Source organism: Brugia malayi, assembly GCF_000002995.4.
Source record: "Brugia malayi strain FR3 genome assembly, contig: Bm_v4_Chr1_scaffold_001, whole genome shotgun sequence".
Taxonomy (NCBI): domain Eukaryota; kingdom Metazoa; phylum Nematoda; class Chromadorea; order Rhabditida; family Onchocercidae; genus Brugia; species Brugia malayi.
In genome coordinates, this window is record NW_025062475.1 from 6,451,684 (window position 1) to 6,473,969 (window position 22,286).

The 22,286-nt window shown below is 33.7% G+C and overlaps 3 protein-coding genes across 5 annotated transcripts; 2 read left to right on the forward strand and 1 right to left on the reverse strand.

The window, feature by feature from the left end:
• Nucleotides 1-2,265: 2,265 nt before the first annotated feature.
• On the forward strand, nucleotides 2,266-16,031 carry Bma-prp-8 (Pre-mRNA splicing factor PRP8, putative; the record flags this gene model as incomplete). The annotated part of the gene is made up of 44 exons (XM_043076781.1): nucleotides 2,266-2,497; nucleotides 2,673-2,833; nucleotides 3,067-3,201; nucleotides 3,399-3,562; nucleotides 3,736-3,948; nucleotides 4,085-4,216; nucleotides 4,366-4,471; nucleotides 4,985-5,198; nucleotides 5,265-5,361; nucleotides 5,461-5,626; nucleotides 5,730-5,873; nucleotides 6,017-6,161; nucleotides 6,274-6,466; nucleotides 6,541-6,664; nucleotides 6,737-6,910; nucleotides 7,121-7,306; nucleotides 7,388-7,522; nucleotides 7,645-7,795; nucleotides 7,991-8,093; nucleotides 8,228-8,432; nucleotides 8,505-8,605; nucleotides 8,682-8,856; nucleotides 9,515-9,697; nucleotides 9,772-9,888; nucleotides 9,969-10,087; nucleotides 10,500-10,728; nucleotides 10,829-11,047; nucleotides 11,159-11,293; nucleotides 11,388-11,552; nucleotides 11,641-11,787; nucleotides 11,851-12,011; nucleotides 12,253-12,444; nucleotides 12,551-12,788; nucleotides 12,950-13,078; nucleotides 13,150-13,338; nucleotides 13,429-13,509; nucleotides 13,758-13,916; nucleotides 13,983-14,162; nucleotides 14,347-14,421; nucleotides 14,599-14,778; nucleotides 14,904-15,064; nucleotides 15,266-15,385; nucleotides 15,550-15,755; nucleotides 15,874-16,031. 44 exons carry the CDS (start codon nucleotides 2,266-2,268, stop codon nucleotides 16,029-16,031), a joined length of 6,999 nt encoding a protein of 2,332 aa, XP_042932715.1.
• Nucleotides 16,032-16,033: 2 nt separating this feature from the next.
• On the reverse strand, nucleotides 16,034-16,298 carry Bm1315 (Uncharacterized protein; the record flags this gene model as incomplete). Its single annotated transcript, XM_043076782.1, has 2 exons — nucleotides 16,034-16,091; nucleotides 16,210-16,298. The coding sequence occupies 2 exons, from the start codon at nucleotides 16,296-16,298 to the stop codon at nucleotides 16,034-16,036; spliced, it is 147 nt and encodes a 48-aa protein (XP_042932716.1).
• Nucleotides 16,299-17,045: 747 nt separating this feature from the next.
• Bma-wdr-48 (putative WD-repeat protein F35G12.4 in chromosome III, putative) lies at nucleotides 17,046-21,823 on the forward strand (the record flags this gene model as incomplete). 3 transcript variants are annotated; one of them, XM_043076783.1, is made up of 16 exons in its annotated part: nucleotides 17,046-17,078; nucleotides 17,208-17,363; nucleotides 17,644-17,791; nucleotides 18,056-18,268; nucleotides 18,384-18,472; nucleotides 18,528-18,629; nucleotides 18,842-18,946; nucleotides 19,113-19,232; nucleotides 19,466-19,631; nucleotides 19,736-19,842; nucleotides 20,011-20,109; nucleotides 20,345-20,438; nucleotides 20,547-20,673; nucleotides 21,024-21,215; nucleotides 21,318-21,501; nucleotides 21,731-21,823. In XM_043076783.1, 16 exons carry the CDS (start codon nucleotides 17,046-17,048, stop codon nucleotides 21,821-21,823), a joined length of 2,028 nt encoding a protein of 675 aa, XP_042932717.1. The 3 variants fall into 3 exon arrangements, with proteins under 3 accessions (XP_042932717.1, XP_042932718.1, XP_042932719.1); XM_043076784.1 differs by lacking the exons at nucleotides 20,547-20,673; nucleotides 21,318-21,501; nucleotides 21,731-21,823 and having other exon boundaries at nucleotides 21,024-21,055; XM_043076785.1 differs by lacking the exons at nucleotides 18,384-18,472; nucleotides 18,528-18,629; nucleotides 18,842-18,946; ... (7 more) ...; nucleotides 21,318-21,501; nucleotides 21,731-21,823 and having other exon boundaries at nucleotides 17,644-17,796; nucleotides 18,056-18,058.
• Between the last annotated feature and the right edge of the window lie 463 nt (nucleotides 21,824-22,286).

Consider the following 22,286-nt stretch of genomic DNA (forward strand, 5'->3'; position numbering starts at 1 on the left):
CTTTTACTTTCCGTTTTTTACTTTCCTATTATACATCTATTTTCATTGTTTTGCTCTTATTATTTTCATTTCTGTATTCGCGAAATTGATCAGAGCTAAAGGAATACATCGTAAATTTTTTGATTTGAAGATAAGCGGAATTTATTTGATTTGCGAATAAATTGCTGAATTTTAGGAAGTTGACTATTGTTTTAAATTATTTTCTAAAAATTCTAAAAGCCAAGTTTTCTAAACTTTTGGCAAAAGAAAGTGTTTAATATTTTTGTCCGTTGTGTTCACTGCTTTTGTTTTGTGTCATAATCGTTTCTAATTAAACCATAAACAGTTGTCGTTTGCTATTCAGCATTAATCACGTTGAGATTATATCTCTTATCATTTTTCGCTTTCTTGGACTGACAGCATCTGTTCTTGTTTCTTCTGTTAATATTTGAAATCATCTTCATGAACACTGCTGGTCAGACCATAAGTTACTTTATTTTCTTTTTAAAACTGTTAAATGTTAAAAGTGAAAAGGCAAGAATTGAGTCAACTGGCGACGTGAAAGGTTTCGAATTTCATTCTCTATAGGAGGTTGAGAAAACGATGCTTTATAACATATCTTACTGTATAATGAAAAATTTTGTTGTATAAAAAAAAAAGAAAAAATTGGGTACCGATGAATTTATAAGTTATCAGTATTTCTGATTTCGGTTCAAGACCATATTTAATTTTTTGGTAACCGTCATAATCATAATAACCGTCGATTTAGAATTCTTCCATTCTTAATAAAATTGTATCTATCGTCAACAAGTTTTGTTCAGCATATATTTTATCGTTTTCTGGCTAGTTTATTTATGTATTTACTTTGCTTCAATAATTTTATTTTTTTATGGATATCAAAGAGACAGCAGTATTTAGGAATAAATAAGTTGTGTAGTTCATTAATGGTCATTACATGTCAATTTTTAGGCTACTAATCTTCGATTTATTAAACTTCATCAGCAAACAGCTTTTTTGATTTATGGCAATTGGATAGCTTACTAGTTCAACTTCTGAAATGTAAAAATGATTGATAAAATGATTAAAGGATTATGCTTTAACCAAACTGTAAACCAATTAAAATCACTAGTATAATAATTATTCTTAATGTACTATAGGTAACCTTGCACTGCTTGTTAAATAATATGCAAGCTGACTATATACAATGTAGGGATTATTCGTTTATTGCTTAAGTTTATACATAAATTAAATGATATAAAAGCTCACCTGATTCGTACAAATATATCAAAATTGAAACGTAATATAACATAGTGAAACGAATTGCAATTCTGCCTTTCAAAGAGATAAGCAGAGAAAAACATGTACATGGCATTAATTACTGGGTGACAGGAGAATGGTGTCAAAATGAAGTAATTAGAGGGGTTCAATTTAACTTGAGGGATTAATTTTAAACTTTTTAAAGTTTAACAAACAAGATGAAGACAACGAGACATGAGTGCTTACAAAGTGGACATCATTGAACTCGGACGGAACAGTGTCATCCTTACTTTTTACTTTTTAAGTGCTTAGAAAGCATGCTATTATCATTGCATCAGGCCTCATAAATAATATAAAATAATTTTTAGAATGTTTTCTCTCTTTCCACACTACACAACTCTAGCACTTTCTGCATTGCTAATGTTCAAATCATATATTTTTAAAATCATTTTACTTGCACATAATGCTATTACAGAAAACATGATTCTTGAAAAAGTATGTTGAGTACTGTGATTTATTCTTGGTATACTGCCCAAAAGTATGGTGCAGGTGCGAGGGGTTGTGGAGGTATGGGAAGGGATAGGGTATGTGCTGGGGGGTACGTCATGCTGTCAGCCACTGCTAGTTCCTTAGTAACCGGAGACTGCGAAAATTATGGTATAAATTGGTGTTATCAATCGTTAAATGTCGAAGTTCGTACTCAGTGAATTGAGTAATTGCTAGCAAGTTGCATGTATTATAAGCTAAGCTTTTATTTTTTAAAGTTAGAGAAGTGTGTTAATGAGTTTAGTTTACATCTAAAAACAAGTTTAAGCATACTGGTACAGATCGTTTGCATTGCGAAGAAGGGATTGTAAATTTGATTTTAATGGATCCCATGTTGATAAAGAATCCCATGAACAATTTGAACAGAGAATTTTTGGACGGTTGATTGTTTTACATAGTTTTACATGCTATGATGCAGCGTAATATTTCAGGTCTCTTGAAAGATTTCAACTACTAAAGACCCCATTCTTTGATAATACGAGAATGTCATTGCCAGTGTCGACGCCATTTAGTAATGTCACAGCACAGTCTGGAACCTTTTTCCAACCACCCACACAACCACAGGCCGGAGGTCATCATGCTGTACCGCCACAAATGCTTCCTGAAAATATTTTAGAAGAAAAAGCACGGAAATGGAAGCAATTACAATCGAAACGTTATGCGGAAAAACGAAAATTTGGCTTTGTCGATTCGCAAAAGGAAGACATGCCACCAGGTGTGATTATAAAGTTTATCATGATGTAGTGTGAGGTTTTGTATAAACAATGTCGGCGTACTCACAGTCAAAAAATTCAAAACCTCTATAGAAAAGATATGTCGATGTTGACTCTGTTGAGATTCAGGAAGTTTATTCCCATTTTAGGATTAACTCCCAACAGCAATACTTTCAGAGCATGTTCGGAAAATTATCCGTGATCATGGTGACATGACGTCACGGAAATATCGACATGATAAACGAGTTTATTTGGGAGCTTTGAAATATATGCCCCACGCAGTCTTGAAACTTCTTGAAAACATGCCAATGCCGTGGGAGCAAATTCGTGATGTTAAAGTAATTTTTTTTTTAATTATCAAATTTTTAGCCTTGCCAAATCATCATTTGGGAATGGGAATATTTTTCAATCCAAAGTTCCGCGAGTTTTTAGATGGCTTAAATTGCGATAAAAAAAAAAAAAACTGGATGATTACGTTTAGAAAAGTGGAAATGGGATAGTTTAGATGGTATAACCGTGTTTCTCATGTTTGTTGATTATCTATAAGTATGATTATGAAACATTTGTCCAGGTGCTTTATCATATAACGGGTGCAATAACATTTGTGAATGAAATTCCTCGTGTGATTGAACCTGTATATATGGCGCAGTGGGGTACAATGTGGATAATGATGAGGCGAGAAAAGAGGGACCGAAGACATTTCAAGGTAATTCGTGCTTTTCACTTTGTGACTAATTGTTTTGAAAAATAGTTCTGAAAAATAAAAGGAGTCAGTTATTTTTTGTCCCAATACAGCAGCTAAAAAATTAAAATCATTGTAGATTCAAAAACGTATCAGCTTACTTAAATATTTTGATTAAATGAAATAAATTGAATACGCAGTTTATATTTTTCTAATTACAGCGTATGCGTTTTCCGCCATTTGATGATGAAGAGCCACCGTTAGACTACGCAGATAACATCCTAGATGTGGAACCTTTAGAGCCAATTCAAATGGAACTTGACCAGGATGAAGATAAAACTGTTGCCGAGTGGTTTTATGACCACAAGCCATTATCTACAACTAGGTTTGAATTTATCTTCGATCACGCCGAATTTCGTCGTAGAAATATATAAGAAAATTAGCACAAGATGAAAATTAGCACAAGATGTTAAACGCGACAAATCTGTTTCTTTTTCTTTCATTTAATTTGTACAGAGTTCTTTTGGTGAATTTCATGATGAAGTTGTTTTTGTTCAGATTTGTTAATGGAACGACGTATCGACGTTGGGCGTTCAGTATACCTATGATGGCTACACTATATCGTCTCGCCAATCAATTGTTGACAGATCTTGTGGATGATAACTACTTTTATTTGTTTGATTTGAAATCCTTTTTCACGGCCAAAGCTTTAAATGTCGCAATTCCTGGTGGACCAAAATTTGAACCGTTGGTTAAGGATCTTAATGCACTGTAAGTGTTTTAGCTGTTTTTTTTTTTTTTTGTTACAACTTTTTTACTTTCTTTCTTTTAGGGACAAAGAACTAAAGATAATCGAATTTACGCTAGGTAATTTTAAAATGTGCATAATAATGGTTTCATTTTATAGCGATGAAGATTGGAATGAGTTCAACGACATAAACAAAGTGATTATTAGAGCTCCCATTCGTACCGAATATCGTATTGCTTTTCCATTTATGTATAATAATCTCATAAACAGTTTGCCGGTGCAGGTATCTTGGTATGTTTTATTTTTTAGAGAAATTGAGATTCGTTAACAAGTAATTAACCGGTGAATTGGCTATTGCTTGTAAAATCTGGAAGGCGTGGTCAAAATATAAAAGAAAAACTGGCATGTATCTACTACCATAACTTTTTCTTTTTTTTTAGGTATCACACACCTTCCGTCGTTTTCATCAAAACAGAGGATCCAGATTTGCCAGCATTTTATTACGATCCTTTGATTAATCCAATAGCGCAGCGCTCAGCGGAGAAGGTCATAACATAAATCCTAAACTTTTAATTTTTTTGGAAATTATCGAAATTTGATTTATATCTTTCTTTAGTGTATGATTCTGAAGGTTTGACAGAGTCATTTTTTTTTTTTGAACAGTTGCCGAACTTACTTTTGATACTGAAAATTTTTATATTGCATTTACACAGCTTTTGAATTGCTAGATTCACGTGTTTGAAATCCAGTTACATTTGATTTCTTCACTGGATTAGTTCAACTGTATGTTCAAAACGCCAAAAGCGATACATTTTTATTTTTTATTTTTTTCATCACTTGTGAATTATTCGGTTCCTGTTAAACAATGATTTGGTTGTAATATTTATCAAATCGATAACAGAAACCAAAATTAGGATTGCCATAATATGAGGCGAGCGACTGCAATGAGTGCCAGTAAAGGTCGCAAGATTGTAGTGGGTACATTTATGAAACTATTCCGACTCTTCGTAATTCTTTTTTTTTTTTTTTTTTCAAAATTTAAAAATGTGAAAATTGTAGAGTAAGGAACTCTCTCCAATCGATGACGAAGACTTCACATTACCGGAAGAAGTTGAAGCAATCTTTAGTGAAACACCGCTTTATACGGAAAATACTGGCAATGGAATAGCTCTAATGTGGGCTCCACGACCATTCAACATGCGTTCCGGCCGTACACGAAGAGCGATAGATGTACCACTTGTGAAGTCGTGGTACCGTGAACACTGTCCCTCCGGTTTGTTATCATAATTCGCAAGTGATGTTTGGTTAGTTCGCCATAAATACAAGCTTTAAATTCCAGGGATGCCGGTGAAAGTTCGTGTTTCGTACCAGAAATTGCTTAAAGTTTTTGTATTAAATGCCTTACGTCATCGACCACCAAAACCTCAAAAACGACGGTTGGTTCATTTCAAGTTTTCAAAACATTCTTTTTACTCTTTGAAAAAAAGCATGTAATTATTTTTTTCGTTTTACTGAAGGATTTTAATTGCTTACAGTTATCTGTTTCGGTCATTTAAATCAACGAAGTTCTTCCAATCAACTACACTGGATTGGGTCGAAGCTGGCTTGCAAGTATTACGACAAGGCTATAATATGCTTAATTTATTAATTCATCGCAAGAACCTGAATTACCTTCATTTGGATTATAATTTCAACTTAAAGGTAATATCTAGTTGTATCGAACGGAGGCTTTTGTATCAGTACTAGTTCCTATAAATTTTCACTGGATTGATTTTATTTTGAAATTATCTTTTAATATTTATAGCCAGTGAAGACTTTAACAACTAAGGAGCGCAAAAAGTCTCGTTTTGGTAATGCGTTCCATTTGTGCCGTGAGATTTTACGTCTTACAAAATTAGTGGTTGATGCTCATGTCCAGTATCGATTAAATAATGTAGACGCTTATCAGGTATACTTAATAGAATTTGGCACATATTCTGCTTTAAAAATTTGATACACTAGAGTCATGTATATTAAACACATTTTGATTTACAATACGCTGTATGCGTATGCGTTTCTGAAATACACTAATTAATGTGTTCATTTCTTTAGCTTGCCGATGGCCTGCAGTACATTTTTTCTCATGTTGGCCAACTTACGGGCATGTATCGTTACAAATACAAGTTAATGAGACAAGTACGTATGTGTAAGGACTTGAAGCACCTGATTTATTATCGTTTCAATACCGGACCTGTAGGTGAGTGCAGAATTATTGTTTAGAATCTGTTTCTACAACATGTATTCTGATTACGCTTACCATTATTGAGTACTGAGAGTCTGTTAAACTAGATGAATGATTCCAAATTCAGGTAAGGGACCGGGATGTGGTGTGTGGGCACCAGGATGGAGAGTATGGCTTTTCTTCATGCGTGGAATTACGCCACTTCTGGAACGATGGCTTGGAAATCTTTTATCGCGGCAGTTCGAAGGCCGTCACTCAAAGGGCGTAGCAAAGACTGTGACCAAGCAAAGAGTAGAATCACACTTCGACCTCGAATTAAGGTAGTTTTAGTTCTTCATTGTTCAAGATTTCACGGAATGACAATTAGATTCTAACATTGAAAAATTTGATTTAGAGCTGCTGTAATGCACGATATCCTTGATATGATGCCAGAAGGAATCAAGCAGAATAAAGCACGAGTAATTTTGCAGCATCTAAGCGAAGCATGGCGTTGTTGGAAGGCTAATATACCGTGGAAGGTAAAACATTTGATTGTATTGGAAAAAAAACTGAATTATGCTATTCAAATAAGAAAGATTCTTCGTATTCAGGTCCCTGGGCTGCCAACGCCGGTTGAAAATATGATTCTGCGTTATGTGAAAGCAAAGGCTGATTGGTGGACAAATTCTGCTCACTATAATCGCGAACGCGTTCGCCGTGGTGCTACTGTTGATAAAACTGTCTGCAAAAAAAATCTTGGTCGCTTAACGCGTTTGTATTTAAAAGTATGTTTCCAGCTTGCATCTGAAAATATTTCTTGTGGACGTTCGCTTTTGGTGTTGTGATTGATTACTGAGTAACATTTCTTCTTCGCCACTTGCTTCAACCAGTTTGCCAGCTTCGGGAGTTTTACAAAATCGTAAAGTCTTGCAAAATTATTGTTAATGTTTCATATGCTTTTGTCAGAACAGCCTTTTTTTATGTCTAAATTTCAGGCTGAACAGGAACGACAACATAATTACTTGAAGGATGGACCGTATATTAGTGCTGAGGAAGCAGTAGCAGTTTATACAACTACTGTACATTGGCTTGAATCAAGACGTTTTTCACCGATCCCATTTCCACCACTCTCATACAAACACGACACAAAATTGCTTATTCTTGCATTGGAACGATTGAAGGTATAAACGAGACTTTTCCTAGATTTGATTTAGTTGTTGATGATTTACTAGTGATCAGTGGAAGTTATTGTATTATTTTAGGAAGCATACTCAGTAAAAAATCGTCTAAATCAAAGTCAAAGAGAGGAATTAGCATTAATCGAGCAAGCATATGATAATCCTCATGAGGCACTTTCACGTATTAAACGACATATGCTGACACAGCGTGCATTCAAGGTTATTTTTATTTTGCTATAAACTTTTTCTGACTTGTTTATTCTATTTTTTTTTTTTCTGACGTGAACTTTAAATTTTGGCATAATGCTTTAGCGAAAGACGAATTATTCCTAAAATTTCAGGAAGTAGGCATTGAATTTATGGATCTCTATTCTCATTTAGTGCCTGTATATGATATTGAACCATTAGAAAAAGTCACGGATGCTTATTTGGATCAGTATTTATGGTATGAAGCAGATAAGCGTCGGTTATTTCCAAATTGGATTAAACCAAGTGATACTGAACCACCACCGCTTCTTACATATAAATGATATGTTTACGTATATTTCTTTCAATTTGCAACAAAAATAATAGACCCAAAAATTTACTCCATGCAAAACTTTCAGTTTTATATGGAGTAAATTCGGAAATATGATCTTGAACTTATATTCTGGTTTTTTAAGTGTCAGGGTATAAATAATTTACAAGAAGTTTGGGACACTGTTGAAGGCGAATGTGATGTTATGTTGGAAGCAAGACTAGAAAAAGTTTATGAAAAAATGGATTTAACACTGCTGAATAGATTATTAAGGTGGGTGATGTTTTCGCATAATGTATACTTGTTATTTGTTGGCATAAAACTCATTTGCAAAATACGTACTATTGAGATCAGTGAGTTTAAGTACTTTTACATGCTTGTTCAAAAGATATTATTTTATATTTCAGATTGATTGTTGACCACAATATTGCGGACTACATGACAGCAAAAAATAATGTTTTAATCAATTACAAAGATATGAACCATACCAATTCGTTTGGTATTATTCGCGGTTTGCAGTTTGCATCATTTATTGTGCAATACTATGGATTGGTTTTAGACCTCTTAATTCTTGGTCTTAGACGGGCAAGTGAAATAGCTGGACCACCTCAGGTGAGTTTTATAGTTTAGATTTGTGGGATTTTCATAAGCACAATGTACAAAATGTTTACGACAATATTTTAGTGTCCAAATGAATTTCTCACTTATCAAGACGTTGCAACAGAGATTGTGCATCCTATTAGATTGTACTGTCGATATATCGATAAAATCTGGATCTTCTTCAGGTATTTTCCTTGATTCCATGCTGAAGTATTTTAACATTTTAGTAGTTTCACGAAAGAAAAAACTAGATTTTTCAAGATTCTCGGCCGATGATGCAAGAGATTTAATCCAGCGCTATTTGACGGAGCATCCAGATCCAAACAATGAAAATATTGTTGGCTATAATAACAAGAAATGTTGGCCACGAGACGCACGAATGAGACTAATGAAGCATGACGTTAACTTAGGCCGTGCTGTTTTCTGGGATATCAAGGTTCGCTTCACTAAAATTGTTAAATTGCAGTTGGACTTTGAGGCTGTTAGTGTTGGAGAGAAATTCAAGCTCTGATTTTTGATTTTAACAAAAACTCAAGCTTTGGACTTTACTGCCTAAAATAAGGAAATTTCTTCATAAAAAGTCCAGTTTGTTTAAGGTTGGTTTTCATTCATTGCCTTACTTTTATATTTCACCAATAATTTATTTTTGTCTTAATGAAGAACATTCACAAACTTACACTAAATAAATTTCATGTTTCATTTCACCTCCAAAACGTTGACAATGGTGTGTTGTTAATGTATAGGAAGCATCTTTTTTAGTCATTAATTAATCGTTGTGACTTTATTTCTATTCCTCTTAAAGTTAAATAGTTAGTGGAGTTTTCAATTGGACAGTAACAGGAATATCTTTTATATTTGTAAAATCTAGTTTCGAAACTTCTTACTGGCTGAAATTACCGCTTCGTTTTTACGTGATTTAAACCAAGTTGCAACAGTGATCTTTTTGATTATGATTGATAGATAGCAATAGTACAATATTGTAAAAATTTTAAATAAAATTCAAGTTTGTTAGACGTAGGTAGGTCCAAAGCTTTGGCAAAATTATCGTTCAGGTGGCTCAGAAATATCGCAGTGTTATGAAATTAAGTTTGCAGAATCGCTTGCCTCGATCAGTTACCACAGTCGAGTGGGAGAATTCATTTGTATCGGTGTACAGCAAGGATAATCCAAACTTGTTGTTTGACATGTGCGGTTTTGAGTGCAGAATATTACCGAAGTGCCGCATGGCAACTGAAGAACTGACACATCGTGATGGTGTTTGGAACTTGCAGAATGAGGTTGTTTCTATCCCTCACTATTATTGTATCTTTTCAAATTCAGGCCTTTAATGTTTTGGTACTTTATCTTCAAGGTGACAAAAGAACGTACGGCACAATGTTTCCTGAAAGTTGATGAGGAATCCTTATTGAAATTCCATAACCGTATCCGACAGATTCTTATGTCTTCTGGATCAACCACCTTTACAAAGGTATTTTGCCATATTTTTATTAGTTTCATAAACCTAGTGACCAATAATTTCTGAACTAATTTGCTAAAAATCTGTTTCAGATTGTGAATAAATGGAATACGGCGCTAATTGGATTGATGACATATTTCAGGGAAGCTGTTGTTAATACTCAAGAATTACTAGATTTGTTGGTGAAGTGTGAAAATAAAATCCAAACTCGGTAATTTGCTCACCATTTTAAGAAACCAAAATGGATGAATTAGAATAAAACAGACATTGACATCATTAGCATCTTTTAAGATACTGGTTCCCTACCTTTTTAGGAATGCAGTTACGCTCTGTTGGAAAGCCCACTAAATGACTGCACAATGATCTTAATCAAGACTTATCATTTAGAGAATTATATGACTTTATTGTGCAATGACACATTTACACATATCATCTGATAGTAATAAAACTGCATTTTTCTAAAAAGAGATTATAGTAGTGCGGTAGTGAAATATCAATGTTGTTTCTTTTTACTCAGGTATGTGGAGTCTTAATCAAAACGCTTACTTAGTAGATTAAGGTCTTCTTTGTTCACATCAAAAATGCAGTTGAGATTTTTCGAAAGTAGGCAATTTATATTTTAGTATCAAGATTGGTCTAAACTCCAAAATGCCCGCCCGCTTCCCACCAGTGGTTTTTTACACACCAAAGGAAATTGGAGGATTAGGTATGCTTTCAATGGGGCATGTGTTAATTCCGCAGTCTGATTTACGATGGATGAAACAAACCGATCAAGGTGGGATTACTCATTTCCGAAGTGGCATGACGCACGATGAAGATCAGCTTATTCCGAACTTATATCGTTACATTCAGGTTTGTTCGTGGTCTTCTGTCGGATATTCGAATTATTTTAATGAAATATAATGTTTAAAAGTTTCCAAGTTCTTTTGTTTCGTAAGTTTTATATTTTTAGCCTTGGGAAGCCGAATTCATCGATTCACAGCGGGTATGGGCAGAATATGCTTTGAAAAGGCAAGAAGCAAATGCGCAGAATCGTCGTTTAACTCTTGAAGATTTGGATGATAGCTGGGATCGTGGGATTCCACGAATAAATACATTGTTTCAAAAAGATCGACATACGTTGGCATATGACAAAGGGTGGCGAGTGAGGACGGAATTCAAAACTTATCAGGTCTTATAAATCTATTTTGGAGTACTAATTTGGAAACTGTAGCTTTTATAAAGTTGAAGTTTAATTTTAAAAAATCGTCTATTTGAATATATTGAATATGTTGTTTTTCAGATTCTGAAACAAAATCCATTCTGGTGGACACATCAACGGCATGACGGCAAATTATGGAATTTAAATAATTATCGTACAGATATGATTCAAGCTTTGGGTGGTGTTGAAGGTATTCTTGAACACACGCTATTTCGAGTATGTTCTTTATTTCAAATCAAATTATGTTTAATTTGCAGATTTATAATACAGATATAATTATTGCATGAGTAGTAAGTGGGTATTTTTTCAGGGTACATATTTCCCCACCTGGGAAGGTTTGTTTTGGGAGCGGGCATCTGGTTTCGAGGAATCGATGAAGTTCAAGAAATTGACAAATGCCCAACGATCTGGTTTGAATCAAATCCCGAATCGTCGTTTCACGTTGTGGTGGTCGCCTACTATTAATCGAGCTAATGTTAGTTCTACCATAGCTTTTATGTTTTAGTTGTAATTCATTTTTGTTGATTCAAGTTTTTCTGGAATTCAAATGATGTAATATATAGGTTTATGTTGGTTTCCAAGTGCAACTTGATCTTACTGGCATCTTTATGCATGGCAAGATTCCGACATTAAAAATATCGCTTATTCAAATATTTCGTGCTCACTTGTGGCAGAAGATTCATGAATCGGTTGTTATGGATTTGTGCCAGGTATCTTTCATATATGGAAGCAAGAGAAAATTTTTTCTTTCAGAAGGAAAAAGATATTTTTAGGTATTTGACCAAGAACTTGATGCGCTCGAAATTCAGACTGTACAAAAAGAAACAATCCATCCTCGAAAATCTTACAAAATGAACAGCTCATGCGCTGATATTCTTCTTTTTGCGCAGTATAAGTGGCATGTATCTCGACCATCACTATTGGCTGACACGAAGTACATCTTCATGTTTCGAAAGTTTTGTTTTATATATTGATGTGCTTAATTATCTTGCTGACCTATACCTAGCTGGTTTACCTGACAACATTGTTAATTTATATTGCCAAAAAACTGATTATGAAACAAGGATCGGTGAGGAACCTTGTAAGTCTTTTAAGATATAAATGAGTGAGTTGCGAGCTCCTGTATGTTGATTTATCCACGTCGAAAAAATATCTTAGCTTCAAAAAATTCTCAGAGATGTAATGGACAATACGACTACTCAGAAGTATTGGCTGGATATTCAATTACGATGGGGTGATTATGATTCACATGATGTTGAACGTTATGCGAGGGCGAAATTCCTTGATTATACCACTGATAATATGTCTATTTATCCATCGCCAACTGGTGTTTTAATTGCAATCGACCTGGCATATAATTTATATAGGTAGCTTTTTTCTTTAAGTTTTGCAGTTGTTGTTTAAATTTAAAGTTTAAATTTAATTTAATTTTTTTTTTAATGAGAAAAAAATTCAGTAGGTTGTTTTTTTCAGTGCATATGGAAATTGGTTCCCTGGTATGAAACCACTGATTCGACAAGCCATGGCTAAAATCATTAAAGCCAATCCCGCTTTTTATGTGTTGCGTGAACGTATTCGTAAAGGTCTTCAGTTGTATTCATCTGAACCTACAGAACCGTACTTAACATCACAAAATTATGGCGAATTATTCAGTAATCAGATCATATGGTTTGTAGATGACACGAATGTTTATAGAGTTACGATCCATAAGGTATTTTTATTGCATTAATTCGATCAAATACTCTTTTGAAACCACTAAACATTTTAGATCTTCGTTGTACTTGTTCTATTTACTTTAAGACAGACAGTCATTCTCTTTTACTAGAATTTCAAATCTTCAGCTTAATAACATAAAACTTCAAACTTTTACAGACATTTGAAGGGAATTTAACAACAAAACCTATTAATGGTGCAATTTTTATTTTCAACCCACGAACTGGACAACTTTTTTTAAAAATCATCCATACTAGTGTATGGGCTGGACAGAAACGGTTAAGTCAGGTACACTTTTGTGATTTTATTCAGTTTTTTCGTATAACTTTTTAGCCATGCAATAATGAAATATGTTTTAGTTAGCTAAATGGAAAACAGCTGAGGAAGTGGCAGCTCTGATTCGTTCTTTACCAGTTGAAGAACAACCACGCCAGATCATCGTAACACGAAAAGCCATGTTGGACCCTCTGGAAGTTCACTTGCTAGACTTTCCAAATATTGTTATCAAGGGATCAGAATTGATGTTACCATTTCAGGCTATTATGAAGGTTAAAATTGCATAGTTTTTATCTCGGTAAATACTATTTTCCACCCAAATATCAATTTTTAATTAAGGATTGAAGTCGAAAAACATTTAGGTAGAAAAGTTCGGTGATCTGATTTTGAAAGCAACTGAACCACAGATGGTCTTGTTCAACTTATATGATGATTGGCTAAAAGTATGATTCAGATCTCGTTTTTGTTGTAATATTGTTTATACAGACAAAAACTTCTGCATCTCACTATGCTGGACACGGTTTTGTGAAACTTTTTTTGCCTACATTATAAATAGTGACTTCATATTCTGTGAACAGCTTATCTCGTTCACTGTACTTTGATTATTAAATAATAAAAGTAATGGTAATCATCAGCAAAGAAAATGTGGAAAGAACGAATCTCAGACTGTTATAATAATTTTATATTTCAGACTATTTCTAGCTACACAGCATTTTCACGTGTTATATTGATAATGCGCGGTATGCATATTAACCCTGACAAAACGAAAGTAATTTTAAAACCAGACAAGACAACAGTAACGGAGCCTCATCATATATGGCCGTCTCTGAGTGATGAAGATTGGATTAAGGTTTGCATAACTAATCAGATTACTACATTCAGTCTTTAAAATAAAATTAACTGAACTTATTCTCAGGTTGAATTAGCCCTGAAAGATATGATTTTGGCTGATTATGGTAAGAAAAATAATGTGAATGTTGCATCACTGACACAGAGTGAAGTGCGAGATATTATTTTGGGTATGGAAATCAGTGCACCTTCAGCCCAGCGTCAACAAATAGCTGATATTGAAAAGCAGACAAAGGAGCAAAGTCAGGTATATTTTCTTACGAGACGAATTTTTGTAATTGACGACGGATATTGCATCTCAAACTATTTGATGGAATAGTTTTTCTCGAGTCAGAGCCTTTTCAGTAATATTTGTTGTGTTTGGCAGAACATTAATTGAAAGTAATGTATTATTTTGATGGTTCAGTTCGTTTTCACTCTTCCATCTCCAGGTGACAGCTACCACAACTCGCACAGTCAACAAGCACGGTGATGAAATCATATCGGCAACGACAAGCAATTATGAAGTAATAGATTTTTGAACATTATTCGAGATCCGTGATATTTTTGAATATCTTATAAATTTTTTGATGGAAAACGCATGAAAAGTTAAAAACTGCTGAGAAACTAGGTTATAAAAAGTTATGAATTGTACGACAAATGAGTTCTTGATTTGTATGACAAATGAGTTCTTGATTTTCAAGAGTCAAACATTTGCTTCACGCACTGAATGGCGGATTCGTGCAATCAGTGCAACAAATTTGCATTTGCGAACACAGCATATATATGTTAACTCGGATGATGTCAAAGATACTGGCTATACATACATTTTGCCGAAGAATGTATTGAAAAAGTTCATTATAATAGCAGATTTAAGAACCCAGGTGCCTGTTTCTTTTTTTTTTTTGTCTTTTTTCTTTAAATTCCTAGAGTCCGAAATATTCGACAAAGAATTCAGTAGAAGAATGAAATTTAATTTGTTGATTTTAGCATAGAATATTTTTTACAGGTTGCTGGTTATCTGTATGGAATATCACCACCTGATAACCCACAAGTAAAAGAAATTCGTTGCATTGTACTACCACCACAGTGGGGTACTCATCAGTTAGTGCACCTGCCTAATCAGTTGCCCACTCATGAATTCATCAAGGATCTCGAACCACTTGGATGGTAGGGATTGTATTTAGGGACTTTAGCATATAGAAATTTTTATTTCGAAAATGAGAATGTGCAAAATCCCAAAACAAACATTTGGTAATAAAGTTAATGTAATACGAAGAAACTTATTGGAGTAAGACGTCTTAATTCTTTAATCTATGCCTAATCTCAATCGGCTCTGATTTACTCATTAGATATGAAGCATTTTTTTAGGATGCACACCCAACCAAATGAACTACCTCAGCTGTCACCACAAGATGTAACTTCCCATGCAAAAATTTTATTAGAAAATGAAAGTTGGGATGGTGAAAAAACAGTTATTATTACCTGCAGGTAAACAAATCATTAGTTTTTTGGTGGATTTGGTTAGTTTACTTTTTTTGTTCATTTCCGAAGTGGCTCAAAAATTTATAATCATTTCACTGTTGGTATAATTTTTAATTTTTGTTCAGATTATTTTATGGATTTCGACTCAGTTTAGAAATATGTAATTTCAGTTTCACTCCGGGATCGGTATCTTTAACTGCGTACAAACTGACACCCAGTGGTTTTGAATGGGCTCGAAATAACACTGATAAGCAGAGTAATAACCCTAAAGGTTATCTTCCGTCTCATTATGAAAAAGTCCAGATGCTTCTGTCGGATCGTTTTCTTGGCTATTTTATGGTACCGTCATCCGGAATATGGAATTATAACTTCATGGGTATGACTTCATGAATTGTAATTTTTCTCCGTCATTTAAATGAATGTTTATGAATCGGTTTTTTTTGTAATGCTAAAATTTTGTTCTTTCTGTATTTTCTGTATCATTTTTATTACAGGTGTTCGACATGAAGCAAATATGCGTTATGATTTGATGTTAACAAATCCCAAAGAATTCTATCATGAAGACCACAGACCACTACATTTTCAAAACTTTAAAGGATTTGATGATCCATTAGGTGTGGCTGCTGCTGACCGTGAAGACATTTTTGCTTGAAATCAGTTGAATTTACTAAAGGATTTTTTATCCCCATGTATTTTTTCAATTCTTGTAAATCTTGAAGTTTAAATCACAGATGAAAATATTGACCAATGTTTCACAATTTAAAGTTTGATCCTATTTCGCTATCCTTGGCAGTTATTTTGGTGGCTGTTTATCTCTAGCACCTTCTGACATTTCGTCAGTTACATGGTGTTGCATTAAATGATCACAATTGTGAGATTTCTCTTTTTTTGCACTTATTAAATGTAAAAATTTTAGCATTTTCTTGATTTTATCATATTTCATATGGAACAAAAGTTCAAAGTTTCTGTATTTTTCAAAACGATTCAGTTAAATCAAAATACTTTGTTTTCATACCACGTTGTCCGTTATTCATTATGTATGAGAGGTAATCTCCAAATGTATCGTTGTGTTTTGAAATAAATTTATTAAGAAGCGTTAATTATATGGCAAAAACTGTATTCACAAGAGTTTTAGCCCTTATTGATAACGAAATGCGGAATGAAGTTTCTAAATATAAATAAAATTATGGGAGGTGGGAATGAAAGTCGCTAATGTTGGGATATTCCGATTTTGTTGGCTCACATGAGCTTTTTGCGCTTATTAACAACTGACAACTTGATGAAGTTTGAATAATAATCGATTCGTTCCACAAGTGTGGAACTCACGTCGTAAGATTTCAGCATGCGCGTCAGGTTCGTTTCATTGCCAAGATTGATAGGACTGGAGAATTTTGCCAGTCAGACTCCATGATACAGAAAGATCGCTTCACTGGAGGTCGGTTTTGTGTTTTTTCTGAATTTCTGACTTGGACGAGAAAAGCTCATTCGGAGTGCGTGATTTTGGTATTAGGGGTGTTTGGTCTTAAAAATCCACATTTTCATTTTTTAGAAGCATAGGAGCTATTCCAGTGAAGAAAGTTCACCTTACTTATTGCAGGAGGACACAGTAGTGAGTTGGTTTTGTGTGATGCTCAACATGCTTATTCCAGAAATTTAAGTTGAAAACATGACAGCTATTCCGGTGAAGAAAAAAGTACAGGTTAATTATGTTATAGTCGATGTGAAAGGAATTGCTTATATATTTAAATGTGCTTATTTTTTAATTTTCTCTTTCCTCATGACTTTATCGCTAGAAATAATTCTTGCTAAAATAAGTATTTCTGTTAAGGTTTCATTTGTGATTCGGGATGAAAAGGAACCGATGCATCGTTCAGGTGTGAACTGCTTGCAGTACGATGCACAAACAGGTCGTCTGTTTTCCGGTGGCTCAGATACTATTATACGAATCTGGAAATCACCCGATCGTAAAGATGACAGTTTTCGGGTTGTTGTTAACGTTTTGTTTTCAGACATTAAATATTATGCTGTAAGCAGGAAAAATTAATGCAAATGATTGGAACAAATAGAAAATATTGCCTAAAATAGTTCGTACATCTACGATGCACTGAAATAGTAGAAAATTGGTTAGGGATCAAAATATAGCAATAAGTTTTCCAACTTCCTTCTAATTTAGGGAAGAATTAGAATTGTTATTCACCATTTGAGAATGACACCAGCATAGCAAATTATATCCATCAAGATATAAAATATATTCTTTTGTACAGTTAATAAACAACGAGGGATCTTTTTGTGGTGGTAGTAGTTATTCAGTCGGTGGAAAAACAAGAGTTCGACGAGATCTTCACTTACAATCAATGGAACATCATACTGATTGGGTTAACGATATAGTGCTTTGCTGTGGTGGTCGGAATCGTGCGGTTTTTGTTTATTAAAAATTTTTCTTCTTTTTTGCTTATTTAAGTTTTTAGGTGATTACAGAAAAATGATTTTCTATAGAATTCTAAGTCAAGATAAGATGACTAGTTTTAAGAAATTTACTTATTGATTTCAGGTAAATTTTTCTTCGGACCGTCTCCTGTGGACAACTTATTATATAAATTATTTCAAGTAGATATATCTTATCTGTTTGTTAAAAAGGAAATTCACTTCTACAGTTAAAATTAAATTAAAGTTCAGTAATTTCGGCTTCAAGTGATACAACGGTAAAAGTTTGGAATGCTCAAAAAGGTTTTTGTATGTCAACGCTGCGGACGCATCGCGATTATGTTCGTGCCTTAGCGTATGCCCGGGATGTTGAAATGGTTGCGAGTGGCGGATTCGATCAGCTTATCTATTTATGGGATATTGCTACGTTGACAAAACTAACTGCACTAAATAATACTGTTACAAGTGGGTTGAATTCTACTGCAGTACTTTAATAAAAAAAAAAAAAAAAAAAACTAATAACTATTCAAAGCGTTCATATAAATTTCGAAAAAATTGAAGCTTAAATTTTGCTTTTCAGCATCTTCGTTGACCGGTAATAAAGATAGCATTTATTCATTAGCAACGAACCCTTCTGGAACGGTCGTCATTTCCGGCTCAACAGAAAAGGTATCTTCGTTTGTTCGTGTTTTTTGTTATATCTCAAGAATCCTGTATTTTTCAGGTACTTCGTGTGTTCGATCCTCGTGCATGTCAAAAGTTGATGAAGCTTCGTGGCCACACCGATAATGTTAAGGCAGTTGTTGTGAATCGCGATGGTACACAGGTTTGCATCATTAACATTCTTTTGAAGGGGTGGTCTTCATTTCAAATTCTTTGTGTAACTAAAATGAACCAAGCTGATATCTACTGTTGATTTAAAATATAATCTTGGATGTCTATCTTTATATTTCATTTTCGACAAGAGGTTTGCTTGAATTCATGTGGTTGAATGCTCATGGAATTTGAGTTCATAGTGTCATATGCCAATTTTTTCAGTGCATATCAGCAAGTAGTGATGGTACTATAAAATTGTGGAGTATTGGACAGCAATGCTGCATATCATCATTGAAATGCCATTCAGAAAGTGTTTGGGCTTTGCAAGTAAATTTAACTTAATTTTTTCATAGTCGGTATGGACTTATTTGTGTTCCTAAATTGTTGTATAATGTGTCCATTGCTTTACTACAGTATAGTTATATTTCAAAATTCATACAAACACTGAAGTTTACTGAATGCTTTGGGTAGTATCTTTCGTTGTCGCTTTCAGGTTGACAGTAATTTTTCGTGTGTATATTCCGGTGGACGGGACAAACGGATTTTCCGCACGGCAATTAATGATTTTAAAACAGCACAGCTAATGTTTATCGAGGACGCACCAGTACAGCGGGTAAGGACAATTTTATTACTTTTGGAATTGTGCCATGATTAAATTTTATGATCCAATTTCTCATTTGATTACATTCAAAATACATGCTTAAGTATATTTTAAATGGTAATAGCAGTCAACTTCTGCTTGTTAACTGGATCATAGGTTATCACGAAATGTATATGAAGGAAATTGCCGTAAATATCTTTGCACTCCATTGTAATTTAGTTTTAATTTTGATGTTTTCATTTCAGTTACAGCTAATCGATTCCGAATCACGTTTCATTTGGACAGCTACATGGAATTCGTCGATCAAACGATGGCCATTGCCTAGTGATGCTCAGATTTCAGTTGAAATAAAAAGTGATCAATATGGAGAAACGATTCCATCCATTCATGAACCAGACCTGACCATTCCAGGTTAGAAGGGTGGATCAAATGTAGTATCAAAAATATGTTTCTAATGAAGAAACTCATTGTTGCATGCTTTTTGGTAACTTCATTCAGTTTTTTTTATTCTTTAGGTGCTGCAAGTATCAGGCAGCATGTTGTTTTAAATGACAAAAGACATATCGTCACAAAAGATACCGATGACAATGTGGCAATGTGGGATGTTTTAAAAGGAAGAAAGGTTTAAGATTTTACAATTATTCTAAGAATTTCTCCATGTTTCATGCTCCTCTATTTCAAAAATATTCGAAACAGTGATTTCTAATATGAACTGAAAATTTTCGAACTTTTACGTATTTCCAACGTAATTATCAAATATGATGAAACGTAAGTTAATTCCTTTTTAAAGGTATGTGATCATGGAAAAAGACCGATGGAAGAAGTGATCAAGGATCACTTCAAAAAAGTATTTGTACCTTCATGGTTCACAGTTGATCTGAAGAGCGGCGTAAGTTATTAATGAGGTTTTTTGAAACATGAAAGCGCTCAGTCATCTCCGCAGCTTTGTTATTAAAGTGATACTTCATCACTTCATAACTGTCATTTGATGATTCCTTTCTGGACCACCACAGTTGACTAGTTTGGTCCAAATTTACTTACATTTCAGTGCGAAAACTTCCACCACTGGTATAATGGGATGTTTTTCTTCAATATAGTGGACAATAATACTTTTTTCTCTTTAGATGCTACAAATTACACTGGATGAATCTGACTTCTTTTCTGCCTGGGTTTCGGCAAAAGACGCCGGATTTCCAAATATTCAAAATGATACTAAAAGTAGGTTTTTTGTATTTCCTTATTACAATTTGTTGAAATAAAAAGTCTAATTTTAGGTTTAATGGTGATCGAAATGAGATTTTTTTTCTACTTTAACTTATATTATAGTTAACTATGGTGGTATGTTACTCAGGGCTCTATTTGAACACTGGTCACGTTCTTTTTCTGATGTTGATGAGGAATCTCCAACTCATCGATTTAATTCCGTACCTGGTCATACCCCACTTATTTTATGGTATATACTTAAAATGTTTATACTGATAGCAGATAAAAGGATAAGCAGAAGAATGAAACTACTAAATTTATGCAATTTCAAATTTTTTATGTTTGAAATAGATAGCTTGATCGAAAATTTTGTCATTTTTATAACACCAATTCATCCCACACCTTGAGTAATTAGAACTCAAATTTTTTATGTTTAATCGAATTTCTGCATTTGCAAGAATATTTTAATATAATAGATATTATGTTTGTAAAAGTGCTATAATATCATCTTTGGTAGCAGTAATATCGGAAAATATCTCTCGATTTAACAAAGTAGATTGATTGGTGATGGTTTTAAAAAACCTATTAATTTCATTTCAGTGAATCAACTGGCCGACCAATATTTCGGCTGATGATACGGGATGCTGCACATGAGACTGAATCACAAATGCTTTCGGACTTTGTCCCACCTTGGGTGTTAGATGTTGTTGAGCGAAATCAACTTCCAAAATTTAATAAAATGCCGTTCTTCTTGCTTCCACATCTGTCGCTTGGAATCAAGACACCAAAGAAGTCTGTTTTTAGCGTATATGCGAGTAATTCTTACGATTTTGTAAGGTCAAGCAGCGAAGTTTATAAGAGAATTCAAATTTACACAGAAATAACTTTTTCAAGAGATCGATTAAGTGCAACAGAAATGCTTCAAGTGAGGAAAGTGATGGAACATGTTTATGAAAAAATATTAAATGTTAACGATGCAAGTTACTCAGAGAATGGTATCCCGTCTGCTGCTCAAATGTTGTCACCTTCCCTACAAGCAAATATTGAAGAAAGGGTTGAACTTTATTGCCAGGATCAGGTATACTTGGGATTTGCTCAATTTGTATATGCAGAATACATAGTCGATGTTTAAATTCTATATACAGAGTGCACTCTGTTTAAATTCAAAAATCTGTTTTCAAACCACCCCATTCTGATCCCATATTGAAATCGGTAAATATCAAGTGTCATATTTCTATAACTGTTAATAAATTTTTGACATTTTAAGAATTATGGTACAGTTATTGTATATTATGCCAATTTTTTAGAAATTGGATCCAGAAATGGACCTTCGAACTGTCAAGCATTTCATCTGGAAACAGGGTGGTGATCTCATGTTGTATTATAAACCTATACGTTAATGGTGGTTATTCGTATTAAAAAATCATTTTGTATTCAGTCTACAGCATTTTAAAGTCCAGTGATCTGTTCGAAAGTGTTTTCAACTTTCTACAAATATAAACGTGGGATAATTTAAGTTACTATTTAAACAGGCCGTACATAGTTTATATATTTTTTTTTTTTTTCAACATCGACATAAAATACATCATATCCTATAGGTAAGATTTGTAATTGAATTGCTGTGATAGAGATGTAAAATCAGCACTTTAATATAATCGTGGTGTTTATATAGAAGATATATATGTGGATTTTTTACGGGAATTGTAATTGATTCATTTGATTTAATTTGTCTTACATTTACAGCACAAACCAAAATTTTTGTTGAAAAGTAAGTTCACTACAGACCATAAAGGAAGTGCAACGATCCATGTTTTATGAGTAAATGCATAGTTCCAATTTAAGTAACTTATTTATCCTTAAAAA